The sequence below is a fragment of the Stegastes partitus genome, unplaced genomic scaffold, assembly GCF_000690725.1.
Source record: "Stegastes partitus isolate 25-593 unplaced genomic scaffold, Stegastes_partitus-1.0.2 Scaffold163, whole genome shotgun sequence".
Taxonomy (NCBI): domain Eukaryota; kingdom Metazoa; phylum Chordata; class Actinopteri; family Pomacentridae; genus Stegastes; species Stegastes partitus.
In genome coordinates, this window is record NW_007577894.1 from 615597 (window position 1) to 638512 (window position 22916).

Genomic DNA, 22916 nt, shown 5'->3' on the forward strand with positions numbered 1-22916 from the left:
ATAGATAGATAGATAGATAGATAGATAGATAGATAGATAGATAGATAGATAGATAGATAGATAGATAGATAGATAGATAGATAGATAGATAGATAGATTTGACATTTGAGGAGGCGGCAGCAGCAGCAGCATAGAAAAATGTCATCACACCTGTATTCCATCTAATAGGCAGCAACTAGCATCTCTGCACTTGCCTCTACTTCATTATTGAGCTGATTTCTGTATCTCGACCACATTTAAGGAGACGGATACGGGCCAACCACCTGATCCTGCCGGTGCTTTTTGACATGTGTGTCATTCCAATTACAGACCCCTCACCTTTTCCCCAGATGACACCTTAATAAACCTCCACTGAGAGCCTCATTAAAGTAATCATGAGGGCCGGCGTGCAGTACGCGCGGCTCAGTCTCCTGTCAATGACGCAATTGCAGGTCGTGTTTCTAAAGTAAGCACACATATACAAACACAAACACTCAAGAGTCGATCTTACATTCTATTTTAGTCGTGAGTTGCTGAAATTGGGCTCCCTCAGATGCTTTTTCAGCAGAGTGGGTGAGTGTCTGAGCCTCAGCAGTGAGTTATGGTTCATTATTACCCAGCGATTGGCTGCTGTACAGTTATTGTATTGAATGCTGGCTTCATGCTGCGGTCTCGGGGGCAAATCAAACCAAAATCTGTGAGCCTCAACGTTTTTCTGCGCCGAGTCTTTTTTCCCCAAGATGCTACTTTAACAGCAACAGCAGCAACAATTTGAAGTCTGCATTAGTTAAGTTGCCAGGCAACAATGCAGTGCGATGGGCTTGTGCACTCACGTTTCTATAACCCAGTGCATACTCTATTATCAGATCGCCTTATTAATATGCGAATATATCACAGTGATTACAAAGCCCAGCTGATCGTTTAACAGCGGTAGCTTCTGTGGTTGTAGTAGTTACAACTTAAGGTATGAGTCGCTGTAAAAGAGGCAGCGCATAGTGCTGCTAATTTGATTTACAAATTGTGTCCTTTCACACCTTTGACAGTGAGTCACACCCAGGTGGCCTTGGTGATTACATCTCTAAGCTCTGCTCAAGATGAGCGAGGAGCCCATCTCCCTTTACTCTGCCTCATTGACCAGTGGGCACAGGAAGCCTCTCTCTGAAGACTCCAGCCGATCGCACAGCAAGAGGATGAGTCCTTTAAACCGTAACAGCTGTCAGAGTCTCAGACAGAGACATTAATTCATTTAGCTTCTTTAGGGAAATTGTCTGGCTTCGTGCTCGGTCAGATGGTAGGCTGGTTGGTCTTGAGTTCTTGACTTGTGATTAGGTGGTTAAATTGTTTATTTTCAGTTTGCAGAACTAATGCATTTTCTACTAGGATCCCATTTAAGTGTAAAAACAGATAAAACTGGAGGTCTGATGATGTGTTTTCGTGCAATGTTTTGCTAAGGCAGCCTTTGAGGTGGAGTGCAAGGTGACAGAGAGGTGATAAGTTGCTACTAGAAGCTATAAAGGGGGATTATCGCGGAATAAAATATGCCATGAAATTAAATGTAAACAGACACCTGTGCCCCTCTCTTCCCCGATGCTGTTTACATTTGATTAGTGATAGGCGCAAACAGATCAGTGTCTGGTGCACACACAGCCAAGTCAACCGAGCGTCATGTGATAAGGAGTCACAACCCGGAAAGGAACTCGCATGTAGCCACAGTCGGTAAACACTGCTGTTCATTGTTATTCTGAGGTATATCTCAGTAAAAGGAGGAGAAAAAGAAAATGACTGTCAGGAGCGGTTCGGCATAAACCTCAAAGCAGCGCATTGTTCGCCTCTGTCATATTCACACATTGAAAAATGCTTTTAAAGCCTCACTTAAACTTTAAACACGTTCTCTTGAAGAAATCTGTCAGAGGGTTGTATTTGCGTTGCCTAAAAGCAGGTCAAATAAAATAATTGGGACTCCAATTTGTGGGGAAAAATGTCAGATCCTGGATGTACTCTCAAATCCCCTCAACACCTCCACCTGAATAAAATTGTCTACAGTGCATCAATGGTTGCATTGAATATGGTAGCCTGTCAACGGAGCTGTCAATGCCGTGCGAGCAGAGGTTTGGGGCTGACTCACACTGTAACATTAGCTCTCTTCTCACTTTCCTCACTTCTCTTTCTGCCCTCCGTGTAGTCTTAGTAAAACTAATGAAATATACAGTGAGGACGGTCGGCTAGTTTTGCCTAAAAGTTAACAAATGGACAAAAAAATAAATACATAATTCAGAATCAATATCAGGTATGCATGCTACTTCCTGGCTTGGATTTTTTTTTTCTTCTTGCAATCTTCTTGTTTCTCACGCAGAGTGAAAAATGCAAGGTTAGGTAGGAATGTTTAGCAATAGTCCAAAAAATGCAAAGTTGGCAACATGAAAACAAGTAAGGAGAGACCTTAACGCATCCTGTTATCATGATGAAGCTGTCAAACAGATGAGACGTGTTCGGTTTTTAAATACTTATCCAAACTGGGGTTGGCACAGAAGAACAGTCATGATTTTTACCATTTAATTAAAAGCATCAAGCCATAAATGAAAATGTGAAGCAGAGCTGAAATTATTTGTCAAATGCTTAATTAGCTGATCATTTGAGCAGTTCTTTTGTGTGAATACACAAGAGCTTTCAGTTTCAGCTTTTTGGTTGGTTTCTTTGTCGATTATGAAATTAGCTTTATGAATTGTCGTTGTGGTTCTGGACCACTGATGGGACGGACTGTGGTGTTGGATGAGATTTGTTTTATCGTTTGCAGATCAAATGGCAAATTGATTAACTGTGAAAACAAGTGACAGATTAGTCAATGGTGACATATATATATAATTACTTGGAACAGTTTTGATATTACACCTAAAGGTCAGCCACTTTTCACGTCATGTGCCAGCTTCCAATCTGAGGTTACTCTGGGTAAAAACACAAACCCATTTATTGACTCGTTTAAAAAAAAATTCCCCAGCTGACGGGCGAATTAATCGAGATTTATAGATTAAAAGGATCATGTGCTCTTCATGGATTTGCTTTTTGTCCAAAGCCCAGTGTTCAGTGGGTTCATGCCATTTAAAACTAATAATCAAATCTCTATTCTCAAAGCTGAGGATTATGCTCTAACAAGCTTACTTTAACACTCTGCCTGCTCCTGCAACATTCTCCTAGAGGACAGGTAGAACCAGCGCTGCATATTCAAATTAGCAAACCGAGTTTCATTACATTGAGTTGACTGACGGCTGCTGCGAAAGAAATCGATGGGGTTTCACTGTCGGGGAAAATACTTGATCATAATTGGATGTGATTATACGAGTTATTATCATCATTAGCCACCTGTACGGGTCGTTGTGGATAACCAATCAAAAACCCATCCCATCGCCATGGAAACGTGAGCTTTTGTCTCTGTAGCAATCAGTATTTTTAAAGAGGACCGATGTCAGCTACAGCCCAGTGGAAGCGACCAAAATACAACAAACACTCATTACAGCAGCCGCGGCCAAGCGGGCAGCCTCATCATAGCAGCGAGCCAATGCCACGTTCCGTTCTGTTTCTGCAGCCCTTGTTTTGTCTGATCTCCAATTATCAGGTGTATCTGAAACACAACTACTGCGAGGTTGTTAAAACAGAGATGCTGTGATCCTCACTGAAATATCAATCTAGTCCACCGGGAGGGGAGAATAAGTTATGCACTCTCGTATTTAAAACAATTTCAAAGTGAGAGCAATGACTCAATGTACCTCTTATTATTTTTACTACTGGTGCAGGAATTAGTGCAGCTTACATGTGCCTAATAAGGCTACACGATGATAGCTAACTGTCAGTCCTGAGGCAAAAGCGTCAACAACCAGCCTGCCAAGTCTCTGTAATAAATGACACAACCACCTGAGCAGCGAACACTTTTTTTTGCTGGGAAAATGGTGTACAATGTTGAGCCGACGCAGCTGCGTGTTTGACATGGCATGGCACAGTCAGACATCCTGTCAACGTGGATTAAAAAGTCACTGAGTGTGATGGGCTCCCGCAGACCTTGGTGCAAAGTCGTCCCCCTTTGGGCTAATGCTTTTAACATTTGTTTTTATGCAAAACAAGGCCGGGGACAGTTAGGATGAAAACTGCTGGCAAGGGACACGAGAGAGAAAGGAACAAGAAGGAGAACAGGAACGAGTTAGGGCCAGCCAGAGAGAAACGATAATGTTCATTGAAGATAAATTTGTTAAGTCTGCCCTGAGGATTTGAAAATGGAAAATAATTAACCAAACGTTTGATATTAGTGTCATATGACCGCTATTGAATTGAGGCCCTATTTCCAATTACGTGGCAGTTCTTTCCTCTGTCACTGTCAGAGGTAACCACAGAGCCCCTCAACAATTATTTCTCTTACAGATTCGTATCTTTCGTTTCTCTCTTTCTGTCTCGCTCAAGAGGAATCTATTCATCATGTCGGTGTCACACTTGCTCATTTGTGACCTAGCATGACGAGTCACCTCTGGCGCAATCATCTTCTCGGAGCCTCCGTCACTGGGCGAGATTGAAATCTTTCCACCTATATAATGGTTGACCAGTGTTCGATGAAAAGACCACAGGTGTTTAGGCTCTCTGTCTGGAGATTCACACGTTTCTTTTTTCCTGATTTTGTCCACAACTGTTGCTTTCTACCAGGCCGGTGGTGCAATTATCATGAATATAATGTCTGTTTTTTTTTTTGTTTTTTTAAAGGAATTGATGTGACATAAAAATACAATTGATTTTACTGCAGTACCAAATACTTCCATAAATGCTGACATTTCATCTCATGCTACTGGTGTCCAGTCCACAGTTGAGTTTTGCATCTGATTTACATTATACCAGTTAAACTCTTTACATATCTGACTTCTCTACAGCGAAAGATAAGGGCGACAAGTAGTGTCCTTATTGCAACAGGAATGTAAATAGAGAAAGTACTCAGATCATTTACTTACGTAAACAAAGCAGCAGCACAATGTAAGATAGGCCTTGAATTTCCATTCTACTTCAGTACGATGTTATTAAAAGCAAAACACACTCACATCTGCAGGAAAATGGCTCCTGTGACTACAATACAATTATATTAAAATAAGAAGCAGCGTTTCTCTGCTGAGTCAAGTGAAAAGTGTACTTAAGCGCTCAGAAAGAATCGCAAAGTACAGCTGTGGGACGTTTTGTCGTAACACCTGCCTCAGTTTGAAGAGATCCGAGTGCAAAGTATGTTTTTATAGAATTACAAATTTGTTGTGGAATTGAACCAAATGCCGTTTATCTTATTTTAGCCCGTACTTTGCCGCAAATCTATTCCTAACTATGTTTGGCTGAGTGGGATGTCCGGGAAATGTCTTGGCAACCCAATAATAAAAGGAGGTGGCTGACAAAAGAGGCAACAATCAATTTTCTTGATTCATCCTTCCTAGTAAAATATTAACCTTTAAATGCCACAGCCTCGGCAGATGCTTTATGCTCTTTCACTCTCTCGTTGTTCCGCCATGTCGTTAAGGTTTTAGGGAAAGTATTTTCATATCACCTACATTAGAATCACTGCTTTGTGCATGTATGCTTACGTCAAACAGCCAAGTTGAAATTTACATCCACGTCTTTCTGGACCAATAATATCTGTATTGAAGTTTTTGAAGCTGTTTGATAAAAGGCATTAAGTGAATATCATAATATTGGCATGTATGAGTCCAGTGAATAATTTCCAATGAGAGACATGCTGCCAAATTCTAAAACTTGGATGCTTCAGACACTTCTTCAACCAGGTAGCACAAAAGATCAATACCATCACCACAGAGTCAAGGTGGGCACCCAAGATTAGTATCACCAGTTCAGTATTGGGCTAAATGTGAGACACTGTCACAGTCTCCCCTTTCTGCTACTGTGTTATGGCATTGAGTACTGGCCAGAAAATGTTTTTTGCAGTTCATTATGCAATATACAATGAAGCTGACCTTTAACCTTCGGATATAAAATGTCATCATGCCCTCATTTTGTCCTATTAGACTTAAGGGTGACATTTTGTAATCATTAGAATATGACTTCTCGAGCCCCAAGAGAGGAAAATTAGGTATCTCTGGATCTAGTTCACAAGTAATGCAAAAACGGAGCGTGAGATGGACAGAAGGCTTGTCAGTAGTAATGTATTTGAGCTGAACCATGGTAGCATGTGGAGGAAGCTGAGGCAGAAGGCAAAGCTCTCTGTTTACTAATCAGTCTTCCTCCCAACCCTCACCTGTGGTCACGAGCTCTGGGTAGTGGCCAAAAGAGTGAGACTGAAGCCTAAATCGATTTCTTCCATATGGTGGCTAGGATGAGCCTAAGAGATAGGATGTGGAGTTGGGACATTTGGATTTAAAAGGAGCCAGCTGAGTTGGTTCGGTCATCATATTAGGACGCCTCCTGGGCACCTTCCTTTGAAGATTTTCTAGGCAACTACGAGGAGACCCCCAGACAGGGATGTCTGGAATGTCTTGCTTTGCATGCTGTCACTAGCACCAAACCCCAGGTAAGTGGAAGAAGATAAATGGATTAATTCTTGAGTTATGGACAAAAATGTAATTTGCCACAATGACCTTTGACTTTTGGCCCTTGACAGCCAAATTCTAATCAGTTCATCCTTGAGTCCAGGTGAATGTTTCCCTCAAAGCGTTCCTAAGGTATTGTGTTCAGAAGAATGGAACTGCAAACATACATATCGACAACATTCAAATCTAATTAAACTATCTAATGCTCATTACATTTTAGTTACACTTCTCATGAAACTGTATGTCAGCGGAAAATGCGAGTTAGAAGCTTTTAGGAAGGAGTCGAGCAGTAATATTCATTTATACGCTCTATATTTAGTTGGTATAATGTCTATGAATGTCCAAGTTCACCTCTATATAAAGATCGGTTACATCGTGCATGCATTGACTGAGGCCACTTTGTCCAAGGTCAAATCTGCTGTCAGGGACAATGGCTGTCTGATCATTTTACTGCAGTATCACTTGTCACAAATAGCAAAAATGCCCTTTCACAAATCCCATTAGTGCCAAGTGGATGTTTTGCTGTCGTTTCTGTCATCAGAGTTTTCTCACTCAATCTATTAAAAAAAAAAAAAAAAACAGAAAAGAAAAGAAAAGAAGCCACATGCTGAAACAATATTGCTAAAAAGGAACGAAGCATAAAGGACTCAGCAGGCACGCAGCATCGCACAAAATAAAATCAATGTGACAAGAGTGAATCAAACAGCATCACAAAGTGTTATAGTTTTCGGTTTTGGTGTATCACCCCGCAGAAAGCCATCAATAATGCCTTTTCATTTCTTTTTCCCTGATTGTCATGATGAGGCTTTCAAAGACAGGCACGTGCCAAACGATTCAACAAAGTCTTGTTGAAACGAGAGGTTACACACTCCTCTTTAGAGTCGTTGTGCTCTTTCTACCTGTGGTTTTCATTTGAATGGATTCGTGCACCTTCAGGATTTTACCTCCGTGCGTGTGTGCTTTTTACCTTCCATGACGTAGACCAGCGAGCCCACATCGCCCTCCTTAATGATGCAGCTGTCCTTTCCATACTCCACAGGGTACATGCAGTCCACGATCTCCTGGATCTGCGACAGCTCCAGGTTCTTCATGAAGTCATTGTCCAAGATGGCCTCCTTGATCAGATCCTTGGACCTGAAACAAAACGAGCGCGTCGTTGTAAAAGCAGTGACTTTCCCAAACACAAATTCACATGGCACTGGTGTCTATTGATTGTAAAAAGAGGTAAAGAGACAGAAGAGGCGGTATCACACACACACCTCGAACAAAACCGAAGATCAAAATATTCTCTAAACTCCTGTGAAGGATGGTGACCTTTTCAGCATGTTGCTTATTTCTAAGGCAATTACAGTCTCTCTCAACCGGCACAGCAGCTTTTCAAAAAAAAAACATATCCTCATTGCAAAGACATCAAGGCGAAACCTTTTTATTCGCACCAAACACTGGAACAAGTCAATAAATAGCTAAATCCATGCCTAATGGAAGCAGATTGTTTCCATTCAGGGCTGCACTCCTGAAAGCCAGTTCGGCCTTCAGACTGCAGAGTCATTAGTGCAATCCACAGGTAAGTATTTTCTGCAATGACTATGCAAGGGAGGAAGAAAATGTAATTAACTGTACAGCTAATGTGCAGTTGTTAAGGTGCAAGAGTTGTCTATGAGGTGGGCGAAAAGGGAGAGCAGGGGAAATGAACAGGCTGACAACATTACAAAAGAGCTCATGTCAAATTATCGTTTTAAATCCAGGAGCTCAAATTAGACGCAGCTGGTGTACCAGAGGAGAGATATTTGTACATAAAAGGTGTCCATGCGCTGACAACAGGTCAAAGCAGGCCAGGTGCAGCGGAGTTTGCAACGTCAACGCGAGCCCAAAGCGATCACACAAAAAGAAGTGTCGAGAGACGGGAGGGAAGTCAGAGGCGGAGCAGATCCTGAACAGTGAGTCAAGATCACTCATTCATTGAAGCATGTCATCACCGCAGTCTGAGATGCTCGGCGGCGTGCCGCACGGCTGGCTATGACGGAGTGTCAGCTATATGAATGAGGTTAATAATATGTATCAGGGTTAATCCAGCACGTAGACACCTCCCACTGAGAAGGGAAGCCTTTTGAGTCAAATACATGAAAACAGAAAGCAACAGCAATTCCCTGCTAAGAGGATCCAGAGTCACTGCCTCCTGCCTTTTTTTTGTGCTCCATGCCCTTTTCGGGAACTGATTTCTTGGTGCATTGTTGACGCAGATCACCTGAAGAGCTTATAGATAAAAAGGGCAAATAACCTGGAAGGCATTCATGAAGCAGTGCTCCCAGTGCACACAGGCTTCTCTGCCCGGCTGCCAGCCAGCAGCAAAGTCCTTCACGAGCCACACAACTGCATAAACAAAACTTGAAGCAACAATATCACCAGTGCCCAGGCTTTTTTTTTTTTCTTCTTCGAAGATTTATATGCTGAACACCATGTCTGTGTTTTCAACAAAGCACAACAAACTCCTCTGCGAATTCATGTGTATATGAGGTAATGTTTTATAGTCTGCATCTTACCTCTCTTCACGTTGAACTTTTAAGGTCACAAACGCATCTCCAATAAATCGTGGGACGCGCTATCGAATTTGAGAGAGAAACAGTGTTGCTGTTTCAGATGAAAAACTCCCCAAACAGTGAGATGAGAGATGCCAATCTCCGCTGAGAAGCAGCTACCACGTAAATCCAAAAAATTCTAACCTTCACCGGCAACTACACATTTCAAGTGCGTCATTTTTGCACCAGCAGTCTTGTTGAGTGTCAAATGTGGAAACATCAATGGAGTGGTTCCTATAATCTGTGTTTTTGCATTCCACATTCATAAATTTTCAATTAAGGTTTCAAGGCCTGCAGAGTCCTGCTTTTAGCACTTACATATGAAACTGAGAAACTAAATTACTGAAGACCAACATTAACGAGTTGTCACATTTCATTGGAAAACCCAAAGAATGAGAATTATTTTTTTTCCCTAAAAGGCCATGCAAATGCTTTTCTTTAGCAGTTTTGTTGTCCTTAAATACTCAGTCATTTCTGGTCCTCTATGAGTAAGACATACCAGACTGTGGAGTAAATAGCATCCATGCCTGCAGGATATTATTTGACTTTAACCATGTCTGCACTACTCCATCGGAGCTACCTGGATGACCCAAAAGTTCCTGTTAGATGTTTGTTTTCTGCCCTTGAGAGTCAAAAAAATGCTGCTGCTTGAACTTTAAAAATAGATGATTGATGTGTTGCACCTATTTTTAAATTACCCAGCAATCTATGTTCGAGCCTGCTTCGTTTTTCAGCAGGGGGAGAAGATAATTAGGATTTAATGTTGACAGCTCTCATTAAGTTTTGTGTAGTCAACCTTAATAAAGGTGGGAAGCCCTGTTGGTGACACTTAAAAATAGGCTTCATTTCACGCAGAGCCAGCAGACTCACGCACACGCAATTGACTAAACTAATAGGAGCAAGCTGGAAATCCAACATTTTCCCATAGCTGACCTCCAGTCCCCTGGAAATGTGCCTTGTTGACCCTGTTTCTCTTACATTTACACCCAAGAGACTTCCAGCCGTTTCAATCCTTGATAGCAGCCATCGCTGAGCAACATCTTCCTACCAGACCCTTATAAAAACATCTGCCTCCCTCTCCTTTGTGAGGATGATATATTTGCTTTCATCCAGTAGTGAAGTTTGGGCTGAGCAAGTTCAGCCTTCCTTAAAAGGAGAAAATATGCTCTTTTAGGGGGAAAAAAGAAGAGGGGTGGCAGAAAAGTGGGAGAGGCTAACAGAAGTAAGAGGCAGAGAGAGGGAGAGGGATGGATAGCTTATGTGTAAAGAATGCTCTATGGGTCTTGTAAAGATGATAAAGTGGGTGAGAATGAAAGAAAAATATAAACATTTAGCCAACTCCAACAGGCACTATCGCTACGCTTCAATAATCGAAACAAAATGAAACTGTAATGGAGCAGTTTTAGCCCACGGTGGCACTTGCGTATTTCATTAAAAAAGGAATTTAAAAAAAAGAAAAAACTCTTTATTCTCAATTGAGCAATAACAAAATTAAACTTTGAAGAGTCGCACAACAAAAACTAAACTGCTCGGATTCAAATGAATTGCTTTGTATCTTTTAAAAAAACATTAACTTTTGCAAGGGGTTCAAGCAAAGATGTCCAAACAAATTGAAAAATGATAACAGAATAATGAAATACTAAGAGAAAAGTGTCCAAACGCTCTAAAATCATTTGCCTTCAACAGATTGTCTGCTTTTCAATCATATTTTTTTTTACGTATGTGCTTATTAGAAGTGAGATATTAAACAAAATAATATTTTCCTGCCATGTGAAAGGTGTGAAAAGGGGCAGTTCATCTAAATATTGAAGCTGCCGCCGCAAGGTTTGATGGAAGTTCAAACAACCTCTTGGTAAGAAGAAGCAGATTTTCAGAACTTCTGAGTTTTCACATGTGAATTTGGTCGCTTTTTCTTATGAATTGAAGTCTGTCAAATCTGAGACGCATCCTTTCCCATCGACTTTGATATCTGAATGGATTGAAACTCATCAGCAGTCAAGATACCAAAAAAAGAAGTGAGAATTCGGGACAATCCACCAGTTTTCTGAAGGACTGGATGGAAAAAAGCAGGTAAAGCCAATGGATTTCTGCATGGATATTTTCACATACAGTTATCTTCAAGTCAAGGTCTGGCTAAGAGTTTCTGAGACATCTCTTAATGGAAATGGCACACACAACAAAAGGCCAAAGATGATTACCATAATGACATGGTCACTCCAGAGAGTTTTCTGCATCTGCCATTTCAAGCCAGTGTCCAGGATCTTCCATTTATTTGCAAGAATGAGACAAAAAAAAACCAAAACAAAACACAAGAAAAGAATCTGCTTTGTGTGTTTCCTCCAACACACATGGCTGACAGGTATAACAAAGACTAATGGCCTTTCACAGCTCAAATAAAGAAACCCCCCTCGTTTTTGAATGTGCTTTGATGAAATCCTTGGAGCTTTGTTTGTTTGTGTGTGTCGGCACAATAATGACATTCATATCTTACGCATCTGATCTCACTGCCAAATCTGAAGGGTGTAATTTTTTTCCCTCTTAGACTCAAAACAGCAGCACGAGAGTAGAGACTGGTCCTTTAAAGCTATATTTAAAAGTGCATAATACCCTGACAATTTAAATTGAAACACTCCATTTTTGTTGCTCATGTTAAGTGGCTTGAGTGTCCCACTAATCCAGATTTGAAAATGTATTTGCCACATTTAATATATCCACTTTTTTAATTCACTTGTGGAATGAATGGTGGATGTTGTTCCTGCCCATGTTGGTTCAACATAACTCAGCCTTTAAGTTCAAACCAGTTGGATTTTTTAAGGCTATTTTAGTGGCAGTTTTACTTTGAGATCCTGACCTCTTGTTGCAGATCAAGTTGAGCAGGGGAGACTGAGTTTGCAAAGAGGAGAGCGAGAAAGCCAGGCAGACTGGGTCTAGACCAATCATAAGGTAAACATGCACACAGCGCCTGTTAAGACTGCCTGTCACAGAATCACAGCTTGTATAAAATAGGCACTGGTACATTACACAGATCTGCCACCACCAGTTCTCTAAACCTATAATTCCCTGTCACTGGATGGCATTTCATTTCTCTCTCTCACGTAAGCCAGTGATTGGGCTTATTGATATACAGCTCTTGATCGCTGAGGCTGCTGATAATCCTATTGATAACTGTCACTGGTGACAGCTTCTTTTCTCCTTTTTTTTCCTCTCTCGAATTTCTCATAGTTGAAGACATAGTGTCACATCTAATCCACTGTCTGCTTTTGTGTGAGTATGTGTGCGTGAGCGCGCGTGTGTGCGTGCGTGTGTTAACAGAGAGCATCCCCTCCTCGTCCCTGTGCGCTACAGGTGAAGTACCTGCTGCGCCACATGCAACCATTACGCACAGGAATTAGAAAGGTGATTGAGCGCAGTGTGGAGCAGCAGCTAATGCAAAATATTATGACGATCAATGTTAAAAGTAAATATGAATCCGGACACCTACTGTGGGCTTTTGGGGTAAAAAGGTAGGGTGACATGGCTAAGATCCTGGATGTCGAAGGCAGTTGGTTCGGCCGAGATTGCCTGCCTCTTCGTCCGCTGCTGCTCTTGCAGCTCAGTCTGCTTCTGGACCTGCTGGGTTGCCGGTTTGATAACGGATCGGTATTTGTCCAGCTCGTTCTGTAACCTCTGTATAAGCTCGTCCTTCTGGTCGAGCTCCAGTTCCAGTTCGTCTATGAGCGCGTCCCTCTGGCGCAGCTCCTCAATCTTCTCCTGGAGCGCGTACTGGAGATCGCGCAAGGTTCCCATGTCAATTTGGAGGCGACGAGCGACTTCCCAGTAAAGTTTATCGAAAGGTGTGCAGTCGAATCTTTATCCTCTCTCCTCTACCACGCCGCTCACAAACTTTATCCGGCATGAACAGCTCCAGAGGATGCAGACCCGTTCTCTCCTGAGGGGGGGGATTCTCCGCCGCCACAAGGGGAGATGTTGGAGATTTTAGGAGAAGGTACGTTGACGCGACTGCCAAGGTGAGCTCATAAAGCGTCTCAGCCACAATCACGCAAAGTTTACTGTCTCTGTCGCTCTCCCTCTCTCTCTCCCTCTCTCTCTTCTCTCTTCCTTCCTCCCTCCCTCGGCGATGTGACAGCGGAGGACCGTCCTCCCCGAGTGCGTCAGGCTGCGACCCGGAGAGAGCGCATTGCGAGAAGGGCGCCTACAGGAATCTGTGGCACAGTGCAGTCTGCCACTCCACGGAGAGTCGCGCTCGTCTCACATGAATAATGGAGTCAGTGAGAAAGCCATTGCTCGGAGAATCATGTCATTATACCTCGGTAACTCGCCCCGAGGCTGCTGAGTTACAAATAGATGAGCACCGGAGCCTTAATGGAAGCTGAAGGTGATGGAAAACTTAATGAACCTTAATGTGAAAATAAACAAAACAGTTTTCACTTATGGACGGGGGCTCATTTGCGCATATCAGAATGAGAAAAAAAAAAAAACTTTATATATTGTGTCATATTGTGTCAACATGGGAAAAAGTGAAAATATTAGAAAATGTTGTTTCCAATTTGAACCTCAGTGATTCTTTGGGGTATATAATGCATGTCACACTGGAAGGCAAATAGTTTAACTTTTCACCAGTCCATGTGTAGAAACTATTAATTTTGTGACAGATTCCAAACTGGAGCAAGTAGAAATGTGCCACTGGCAAAACATTATTATCTGAAAGAGTGCCCAACGGCAGACATGAAAATGGCAATGATAGTGAGGCTCACGACTCCCCACAGCAGCTCCGCATTCCCCCATCTAATCTGGTGTTGTGTGCACTCTGAGGACCGCTGGTGTCTGTCCACATTATCCCAATGAGTCATCTGAAGCTCAGCGAACAGCATTTGGCCTCATGCGCTCTGGATGCATTCAGAGAAGGATAAACTGCCAAGGACAATCTGATAGAATGAGGAGCTACTGGGGCTAAAACTGTAATTACTGTGCCAACAGGGCAGGACAGTGAGGACAAAAAGGAGTGGTTTCCTGGGCAGGGAGGATGGGTGTGTTTGGTGTGGTGGTATATGGCATCTTCTTCCTGTCAAAAAGCATGCAAACAAGCCTGGATGGGGAAAGAAGGTCTAATAAAAGATCACAGCTGCCCTCTTGTGGTGGGTTGAAAGAGCAACTCGCAGGGAAGCAACAAGAAGGTGGCAAAAAAATGATTAATGACGTTAAATGATCTTGCACTGGAGTTGGTAATATTGCATTAGTGGATCATCACAGCAATCTCATTAGGAAACAGACTGTTTTTGATGTATGTAGTTAATTAGAAGCATTAGAATATCAGAGCAAGTAAAAACGTGTAGGCCTGTGATTAAACAAGTATGGGCATTAAGGTTTCCACAGTACGAGAATTTGCAAAAACAAAAGCACATAAGCATCAAAGCACAGTGTCAAACCTGCTTCCAGACATCACAGAGGCAAACACTGTGGCTGAACATCAGCTGTGAGAACTTTAAACGAGATAAAGCAACTGCGAGGAACATCTGTTCAACAATCAGCAGAGCTAACTGTCTGTTTAAGTCATTAAAATGAACGCTTCATATAATTTTCCCATAAGATTTGTCTTGTAGTGCTCCTTTCTAAATACAAACACTCTTTTCTTTAATGATGCCAAATCAGTCTTTCCTCCTCTGAGCTAATTAAAAACAAATTTGCTTTTATCTTTGTCTGGGGAAAGGTCGCAGGGGCACAGAGCTCGAGCAGCAGCAAAGTTTACTTCATATCAGGAAACTGCAGGTGCCTGGAGATGTCAGGCTGCATCCCTGCATCCTCCCCATCATCAAAAAGGCCCTCCCACTGTCCTTCAAAGCACCTCTGCGCTTTAAATTTCACCTCTCTAGCCATCCAGCTCAGCCCTTTTCCTATGCAGATCAATAGAAACAGGATCCGTTGCTCCATGCTGCGGTAATCCGAGGAGCGGGGCGGGCCGCCGCCTGGTGCCACGTCCTGAGTCTAATGGGGGGTCACACCGTCTCCGACCCCATGGCGGCCCAGCGGGCACGGCGGCTTGGGTGGACGCCCTCCCCTCCAGGCACCGGTGGCAATCATCTCAGTACATATATATATACATATACATATATATATATATGGTCACTTGCAATTAGGCTGTTTGTCCACTGAAGCCCCATTCAAGCTCTCTGTGCATCATCAGTGTGCAAATTTGACCATTTTCCTCTAAACTCTGGTTCTACAGAAAGCTTGCCAATATGATTAGCCTGCTTGATTATGTTCATCTTGAATATGAGCCTGTTAGTGATTACTTCTCATTGAACCGGGGCCATTCATGACTTCTATAGCCTACAGTTTTTTTTTCTTCTTTTAATTCTTGCCTCAGGACTCTTTGTGTTTAACTGAAGGTACACAATGAGCATCAGCTAATGAGCCCAAATGAGGACTTTCCCTGTTTGCCACTTATTAATGCAAATGAAGATTGGAAACTGTCTCGCCATCTTAATAAAATTAACCCTACTGTCTGTTGGACTAAGTGAGTCAACACAGTGATGACTGCTTGTGTGTGTGTGTGTGTGTGTGTGACATCAGTATATCAAGTCATGTATCCTTGATAATGAAGACAGACAGGGGAATAAAAGAAAAGATAGAGTTTGTCCAACTTTACAACTATGAAAGTGGTAACTATTCAAGCGCAGGCCTCTCATGAAATCCCTCAAAATAAGGACAACTACACTGTGTGAACCCCTCCAAAAAAGAGCACCTAAAGGTGATGAAGGAAGCATATGGTCAAACAAAGCGTTTTCTAATGGAGTATTAAATATCCTCAGACATGCACTTCGGGTCCTCAGCGTCCAGCTACTAAAAGCCAATAATGCATCGCACTTCCTCCTGTCTGTGTCCTGTGGGACTGCCATGATGGATCTGATCAATTAGGAGCTCTTTTCTGGAGCTCGCCTTGGAGCTGCGTCATCGGCCCCCAAGAATGAAAGTGGCTCGTCCATTCATGGCAAACCTCTCAGCCTTTCATTTAGAGGAAAAAAAAACATAAAGGAATATAGAAAATATGCAACAAAATATGCTACATGGAGAGGGGGCACTGATGAGCCACGATAACCTGTGAGTGAGTTTGCAACACAAGCACATTCATCTTTATGTTCCACTTTTGCTTCCTAATCATGTTAGATTCCTCTGATCCTGCTCGTGACAAGAACACTCAAAGCAGTATTTTTAGAGTGGGGGAAAAAACCAGACACATGGGCGTAGCAGAAGGAATAAAGTACAACCGCCTGCTCAAAAACTGTCTTACCAGTCGGATTTGGCATATTTCCGAAACGACTGCCTTGACAGGTCCTGGTGCGTCTGGGGCTCCGCGGAGATGCCCTGCGCCCTGCGGGTCCTAGGTCCGATAAGTTGAGCGCTGGGCAGAACAGACTGACATTTGTGCAATTTTCTCTTCAGTTCTTGGATCTCGTCTTCCCGGTCCGCCAGCCGCCTCTCCAAGTCCCGTATCCTCTCCTCCTTTAGCAGCAGGATCTTGGCAAAGTCGTCCTCCAGGTCACTCATGTTGAAATCGTGCGTTAAAACTTTGCCGCGATTATCTCCTCGATGTGTTGTTTTTTTTTTTTTACACTCCCAGCTCGGTGTCTCAGAAAACGCGATCACAATTTCTTTTTTTCCCTTTTTACCCCCTCTTCTCTCTCTGCTTGACACTTCTGTAAAATACTCGCAGGGTGATGATGCTCGGTCCCCTTCACTGCCCTCTTGTTTATCTCAGAAGAGCGAAGCCGGTGTTCAGAGCCGAGGAGCGGACGGTTGGTGGAGCAGCGCTGCGCTACAGTCCGCCGAGCCTCCGGGGAGCCGCTGATGATCCTTCATTGAGAAACCAATTACGAGCAGCTCTTCCTCTCACAGGCCGTCAAAAAACTGGGCACTGAAGAGCCGAGACAAACTCCTGTAGTTCACCGCCTCTCACGCTGCACAAAACACACCACAGAGGAAGCCCTCAGTGCTGCTGCTGCTGCCGCTGCTGCTGCTGTCAAATATTTGTTTACCATCTATCCGCTCAACCCCGACCCCCCTGTGAGCGACAAAAGCGCACACATCACCTCCCTGACCTAACCTATTGCAAAATAGAAATCAATTGTCCCGCACTCCCAGGCTGCCAGCTTCTTTGGACAGTGGATTAGCGCTTGTTTGCAATGGTCAGATGTTTTTTTTTAAGGAAGTAAGCAGAAACCAGTAAAGTGAAAGTAAGCCCTGCTTTAAGTGGCACATTTTTTGCACTTGAGCATCATCATGGAGATTTATTTTTTGTTTATATTCATGTCTTGGAGAATGCAAAAGAGCTCATAAATGTTCATAACCAAAAAAGTCATTATAAAGTAGACTTCCCTCTAGAATAAATGTAAAATCAACAGCAAAATTGATGCTCCGTTGTCCCACAAGATAACAAAGAAGCAGTTATTGTTTGCATCCAACATAAAGTAAAGTTAATTACAAAACAGTCTGCGAGTGTGTTATCTTACTGATTAGAGTAATCAGTAATTACACTCTGTGGCAACAGTGCTCATTACTTTCATCCTCGGTGTTGCCGGGCACTGACTGAACAGAGTTCAGCAATAGATCATCACTTGTCTCGCTCTAATATTAATCACTGAACACAGACAGTCATTTCCATGCACCATTTTTCATTTTACTGCCTAAATCTGTTTCAACTGAATGAATTCATTGAGAAAAAAAAAGAAAAAAAGAAACAGCTAGCTCATGGGCGCTAGGGGGATGTTTCATTAAGATTCCGAGTTAAAAATAGAGTGAGCAGATCTTCACTTTGCTGGTGTAGTTCAACATATCTCACCCTTGTCTACTGCTTGCCTTCTTATTATTCCAACCACCTCTTACTGGGCTTAGAGACGAGTGCTTGTTGCCGGAAAGCGTGGCAATATAGATCTATTTGCAGAGTTTTAATACACATTATTTGACATTTTCCTTCCCCCTACTTAAACCTCTAGCTTTCCAAATGCAGAATATTCCCACGATAGCTGGCTGTAAACCCTCCTCTCCCGTGTGAGACTTGTGATAACTCCTCCTAAGTCCACGCTTGATAATTGCACTGAGAATTATCAGGTGTAGATTGCTGCGGTTCTCACCATGAAACACATATGATCTGCTGCTTTTAATGCCGTTTCTTAGCGTCTCTGTGGGCACTGTAATTGTGTGAACTGCGAGGTGAATGCAACCAGCACTCAAAGACGAGCTGAGGTTCAGGGTCGTGCTGTTATCAATGTGGAAAACAGTGATCGATTAATTATGTATGCAGCAGACACTGTGTCCATTATGACAGTGGTAAATTAAGTATCACCTTCAGTGACCCTATCTATGTCAACAGAGACGGAAAGAGCACGACTGAAATCTTATGCAAGAAAACAGCATTGATTCATTTAAAGGAAAGATGCAGAATATCCTCAATTAGTTTTTCATTAGAGTGTCTTTGATCGTATAGTATTACCACACCATGAGGGTTTAAACACACTGTCACATTGACCATATCAGCATCATTGGCCCTAAACAGTTGCCTCTGCAGCCCGACTATCTTCATGTTTACACAGAGTGAGTAATGCTGCATTACCAGTTTCAGCTTGTTGTCTGAGCACTACATGGGTCATCTCTCTTGGATGTCGTGGGTTAGGTAATGGACGCTGAGTTGACCTCATGGCACCCAGAGGCAGACGCACGCGAGAGCGGCCGCACACGGGCGTCATCGGGTTCATGATTGCTGAGTGTGCCTGCAGTAATAAAGGCTTCATGATGCCGTCTTTGCAGCCTCTCTGGGCAGAGAAAATCCGGTGCCCTCTTGTTCGCCTCAGGGACAGATCAGCTTACGGAAGAGAAGAGGGCAGACATTAGTCACTGTTTTCCTGTAATACACACACACACACACACGCACACACATACAGTAGATAAAAGAAAGGGAGAGCGGTATCTTGGGTATACCCAGACATATGCTTGCACATCATTATCACCCACACACACATATACAAAGATTTATGTAACCATTCACAAAGCCGAAATCCCCGCAGACGCTCGAACGTGATCGCGCTGGCAGCCTGCATGGAAACCTTAGAAGTGATTACTGTAAGTGCAACGATAGGAGGAGTGTGTTGTTACATTTCAGGAGAATCTTCCCCCTGGAGCCCCACCGATGATGCCTCCGCCGCTGGTCCCAGCGAGACGCCACCAGCTGGACGCCTGCCCGGGCCTGCCAGTCCCCCGAGACGTGACATGAGCTCTGGGGGAAGGTGGAAAGGCACCATGGGGGTGAGGACAGAAGAGACGCTTTAGCCTGGAGGAGTCTACTTCAGAGCCTCTCTCCACGGCAAATCACAGCAAATCCTGCACTTCAGCAGCAATTTTCGCACGGCAGCTTCACATCGCATCTACGCAGTCTCACATTGTAACATGATATCATATCCAGAGCTGCCGATTGATCGCTCGGCTCACACTGCAGATGGATAGACGGGGTTCAGGAAATTGACTTAGCAAACGCAATAATGATACTTCCTTCCTGCCTTCCTGCATTAGCACTGTCAAAATCAGATAGGTGAGGAGAACGTGTCTTTCTTGTGTAATTTTTGTAATTAAGCTATGTCTGCAGCTAATTATTATTCCCATTATTGATTAATCTATCAATAAATTCCCAGTCGAACGCGGCAGATTATTGGAGACGAGGCTAAACGTCTTTGGAGGAGCTGTAATCAATAGATTTTAACGGCGAACCACATGGCTGCTTGTATGTCAAGAACCCAAGAATTAGCACTCAGCTCTGAGGAGCATTTTAATGTCTTTGAACTCACTCTTTCATTGTTTTGGTTCACTCTCCTCGACCACACGGAGCAGCAGGACACCAACCACAAAAGCTCAGATAAACTCACTGTTACAGCTACTACCTGCCAAACTGCAGAGATGTCCAGACGGATATGTCCTCCGAAGCTAAAGGAGAGTAAATGCTGGCTGGCATGTGCAGAAAAACACAAGTGAATGGTAAAGCTAGGCCGTATCTGTTGGGTTTGTAGCAAGTTTGCCAGCAAATCTGCCTTATCAGCTTTAAAAGTGATAATAACCTGCATCTGTGTTGTGTTTGCTGCTGCTTTCTGCTGCATCTGACAAAAAAAAATAAAAAATCGCTTGTGTGGAAACTTTAGTTTGACTGAACGCTTCCAGCTATCAGTGAATCAGTGGATAATCAATAAAAGTCTACATAGATAGCAAAGAATTCCCACCACAGGAGCTCAAGTTACATCAAAATCGTTTCGTCCAACCAACAGTTTAAAGTTACTTGCTTTAAAGAAAATAAAAATCAAAAAGAAGGTCTCTAATCTTTATATCGAAGAAGGTGCAATCAGAAGATGTTTGGTAAGTGACGCCAACAACTAATCTTTAACCAAATCTGTGTCAGTACATATTCTGTCAGTTTTCTAATACATATTGGCTTAAAACTATGAGTAAAGTCTGAGAAGAAAAGCTGTACTGTGGACAGTGTTGGGGAGTAATAGAAGACATGTTATTGAGTGTATGGGAACTTTTGGTACGGCAAAACAAGCCTCACATGGTGTTAAATTTCAACATGAAGACAATATGTAAGCAAAATGGAAGTCTGCACATATAATTCTAATATATAGACTCTTATGCTCAACAGTTTTTGTGGTCCTATGACTGAATCCTCATCTCAGTTTTGTCAAAACAGCAAAAAACTGGAACCTTGACTTGTTATCATTGCCACACATCAAACATTAGTGATGTTAGATGTCCTTAAAGTTTGTGAAATGTCAACCAAAGACCATGTTTTTAAGATGTATGGTTACAGGAACTTTCTGGGACCTCAATACCATCCACATTTGAAAAATATTGCACTCCTTTCAGATTTTCAAGAACCATTCTCGGGCCATTTTTTATCGTAAGAGGGTTATTGCAGCTAGGCCAACAAAGTGAAAGCAAAATGTTCTCCGGAACTGTAAACTCATATGATTTTATTTTCATCTTGTTTGCTGCTCTTCACTCGAACTTGATGCTGTGAAAAATAAAAGGTCAAGAAAAAAATTGGGTCTTCATCCTGTTTGCCAGAAGAAAAAAAGAAAACCATCACTATCAGAGTGATAGTGGGTCCAGTGTGCTGTTAGTAGCAGAGCTGTATTCATTCAGTGCTACATACAATAAGAACGACGGCTAATGTTGAAACAAAGCATTTTAAATCTAACACTCAGAACTGTGACTGTGAGAAGAGAAAACCGTAGTGTGATGTGAAGACAACAGGACAGGGAGTGTGAGAGTCGATGCCTCGTCTGGTGCCACTGAGGGAAGAAATGTGTCTGGGAGGTGAACAGGAGGTCAGGGGTCACTGGTTGGAATGCTGCGTTCCCGTCATCTTCCAGGTGTGAGGGCTGACTAACATTGTTAAGACCTCAGTCACGTTGTACGGTGGCCCTGAGAGCTCAAATCGCTGCCACGCATGAAGAAAACATCTTCCCCAGTTTGAAAAGGCAGGAAAGTCGCAATCACATGTGGCACATGGCAAAAATTCTGCAAAAACAGAAAGCTCAGAGAGTTCAGAAAAGACAGCACATAAAATAAAGTCATGGAGTTGAAATGCTGAAACCGAAAGCACATTAATGGTTCTGGAAAACAGGCAAGTGATTTGAAATTTAGTTTAGCTTTAACCTTTTGACATGCTGTTCTTATATTATTGCAGATATGTGCTGGTAATAGTTTTAATCAGCCTACATACACCAATAACATTTAATTACAGTTAACATCTTATTCATTTGACAAAGCTCTCTAATGTCTGTGATAATTATGACAAGAGGAGAAGAGGAAAAATGTGATAGAATAGACTAGAATAGAATAGATTTATTCTATTCTAATTAAATCTATTAGAATAGATCAGAATATATTCAATTAGAATAGAATAGATTAGAATAAAACAGATCAGAATAGAATCGATTAGAATAGAATAGAACACATTAAAATAGAATAGAATAGAACAGAACAGAAATAGACTAGAATAGAATAGAATAGAATAGAATAGAATAGAATAGATATTCATTGTCATTGTTAAACAACAACAAACGGCAGTTTAGCAGCTATTTGAAATAGCGGCATATCACAAAATATAAAAGTTATTGCAAAAAATAAAATAAAAAAGAAAATTGCACCCTGTAGAACAAGAATAATATAAAATTGGAAAATTGGAATCAGACAATGATCAACTATAGATCGACAGCATCAGCGCTGGGACTGTCAGGGTGGATGGATGGGTCAACAACACATTCTTGGACTATGTGGCGCCAACCAACATTCAGCGTTGACCGTTTTTAAAGTCTGACCATGATTTCCCATCCATCCACACATTAGCTATACTCGCTTTACCCTGCATAGAGTCGCAGGGGGGATGGCGCGAGAGGCAGCCTCACCATGGACACAAACAGAAACAGACAACCATGCACAGTCACACCAATTTAGAATCACAATTTAAGCCACTATGCATGTCTTTGGAGTGTGGAGGGAAGCCAAAGAAAACATGGAAGCGCCACACAGAATCCAACCAGTTGACCAGCAGCTGCAGGGCACAGCGCAGTGCATCCCTGCGCCGCCTCACGTTAGCCTCCACAACGTAACCATGGATTAATTTTTACAACCACAACAGTTGAACGTAACTTAAATCACTATATTTTCAAAAGCATTGTAGTGCTAAAATAAATCTTCTACAATGATTTGTTGCAGTTAAGTGGTCTTGCACTAGAGGAGTCAGATTTGAAAATGCTTTTTGTATTTT

General features: G+C 42.5%; 1 protein-coding gene across 2 annotated transcripts in view; it reads right to left on the reverse strand.

Annotated features, from left to right (window-relative positions):
* Positions 1 to 16654, reverse strand: part of LOC103355670 (cGMP-dependent protein kinase 1) — an 85376-nt gene extending 68722 nt beyond the window's left edge. The window contains exons 1-2 of one of the 2 annotated variants that reach the window (XM_008279543.1): positions 16398 to 16654; positions 7501 to 7667 (exon numbers count right to left, since the gene is read on the reverse strand). In XM_008279543.1, coding sequence (XP_008277765.1) covers positions 7501 to 7667; positions 16398 to 16654 — 424 coding nt within the window. Of the gene's footprint in view, positions 1 to 7500; positions 7668 to 12590; positions 13165 to 16397 lie in introns of those variants that run through there. The other variant, XM_008279542.1, reaches the window with a different exon arrangement.
* Between the last annotated feature and the right edge of the window lie 6262 nt (positions 16655 to 22916).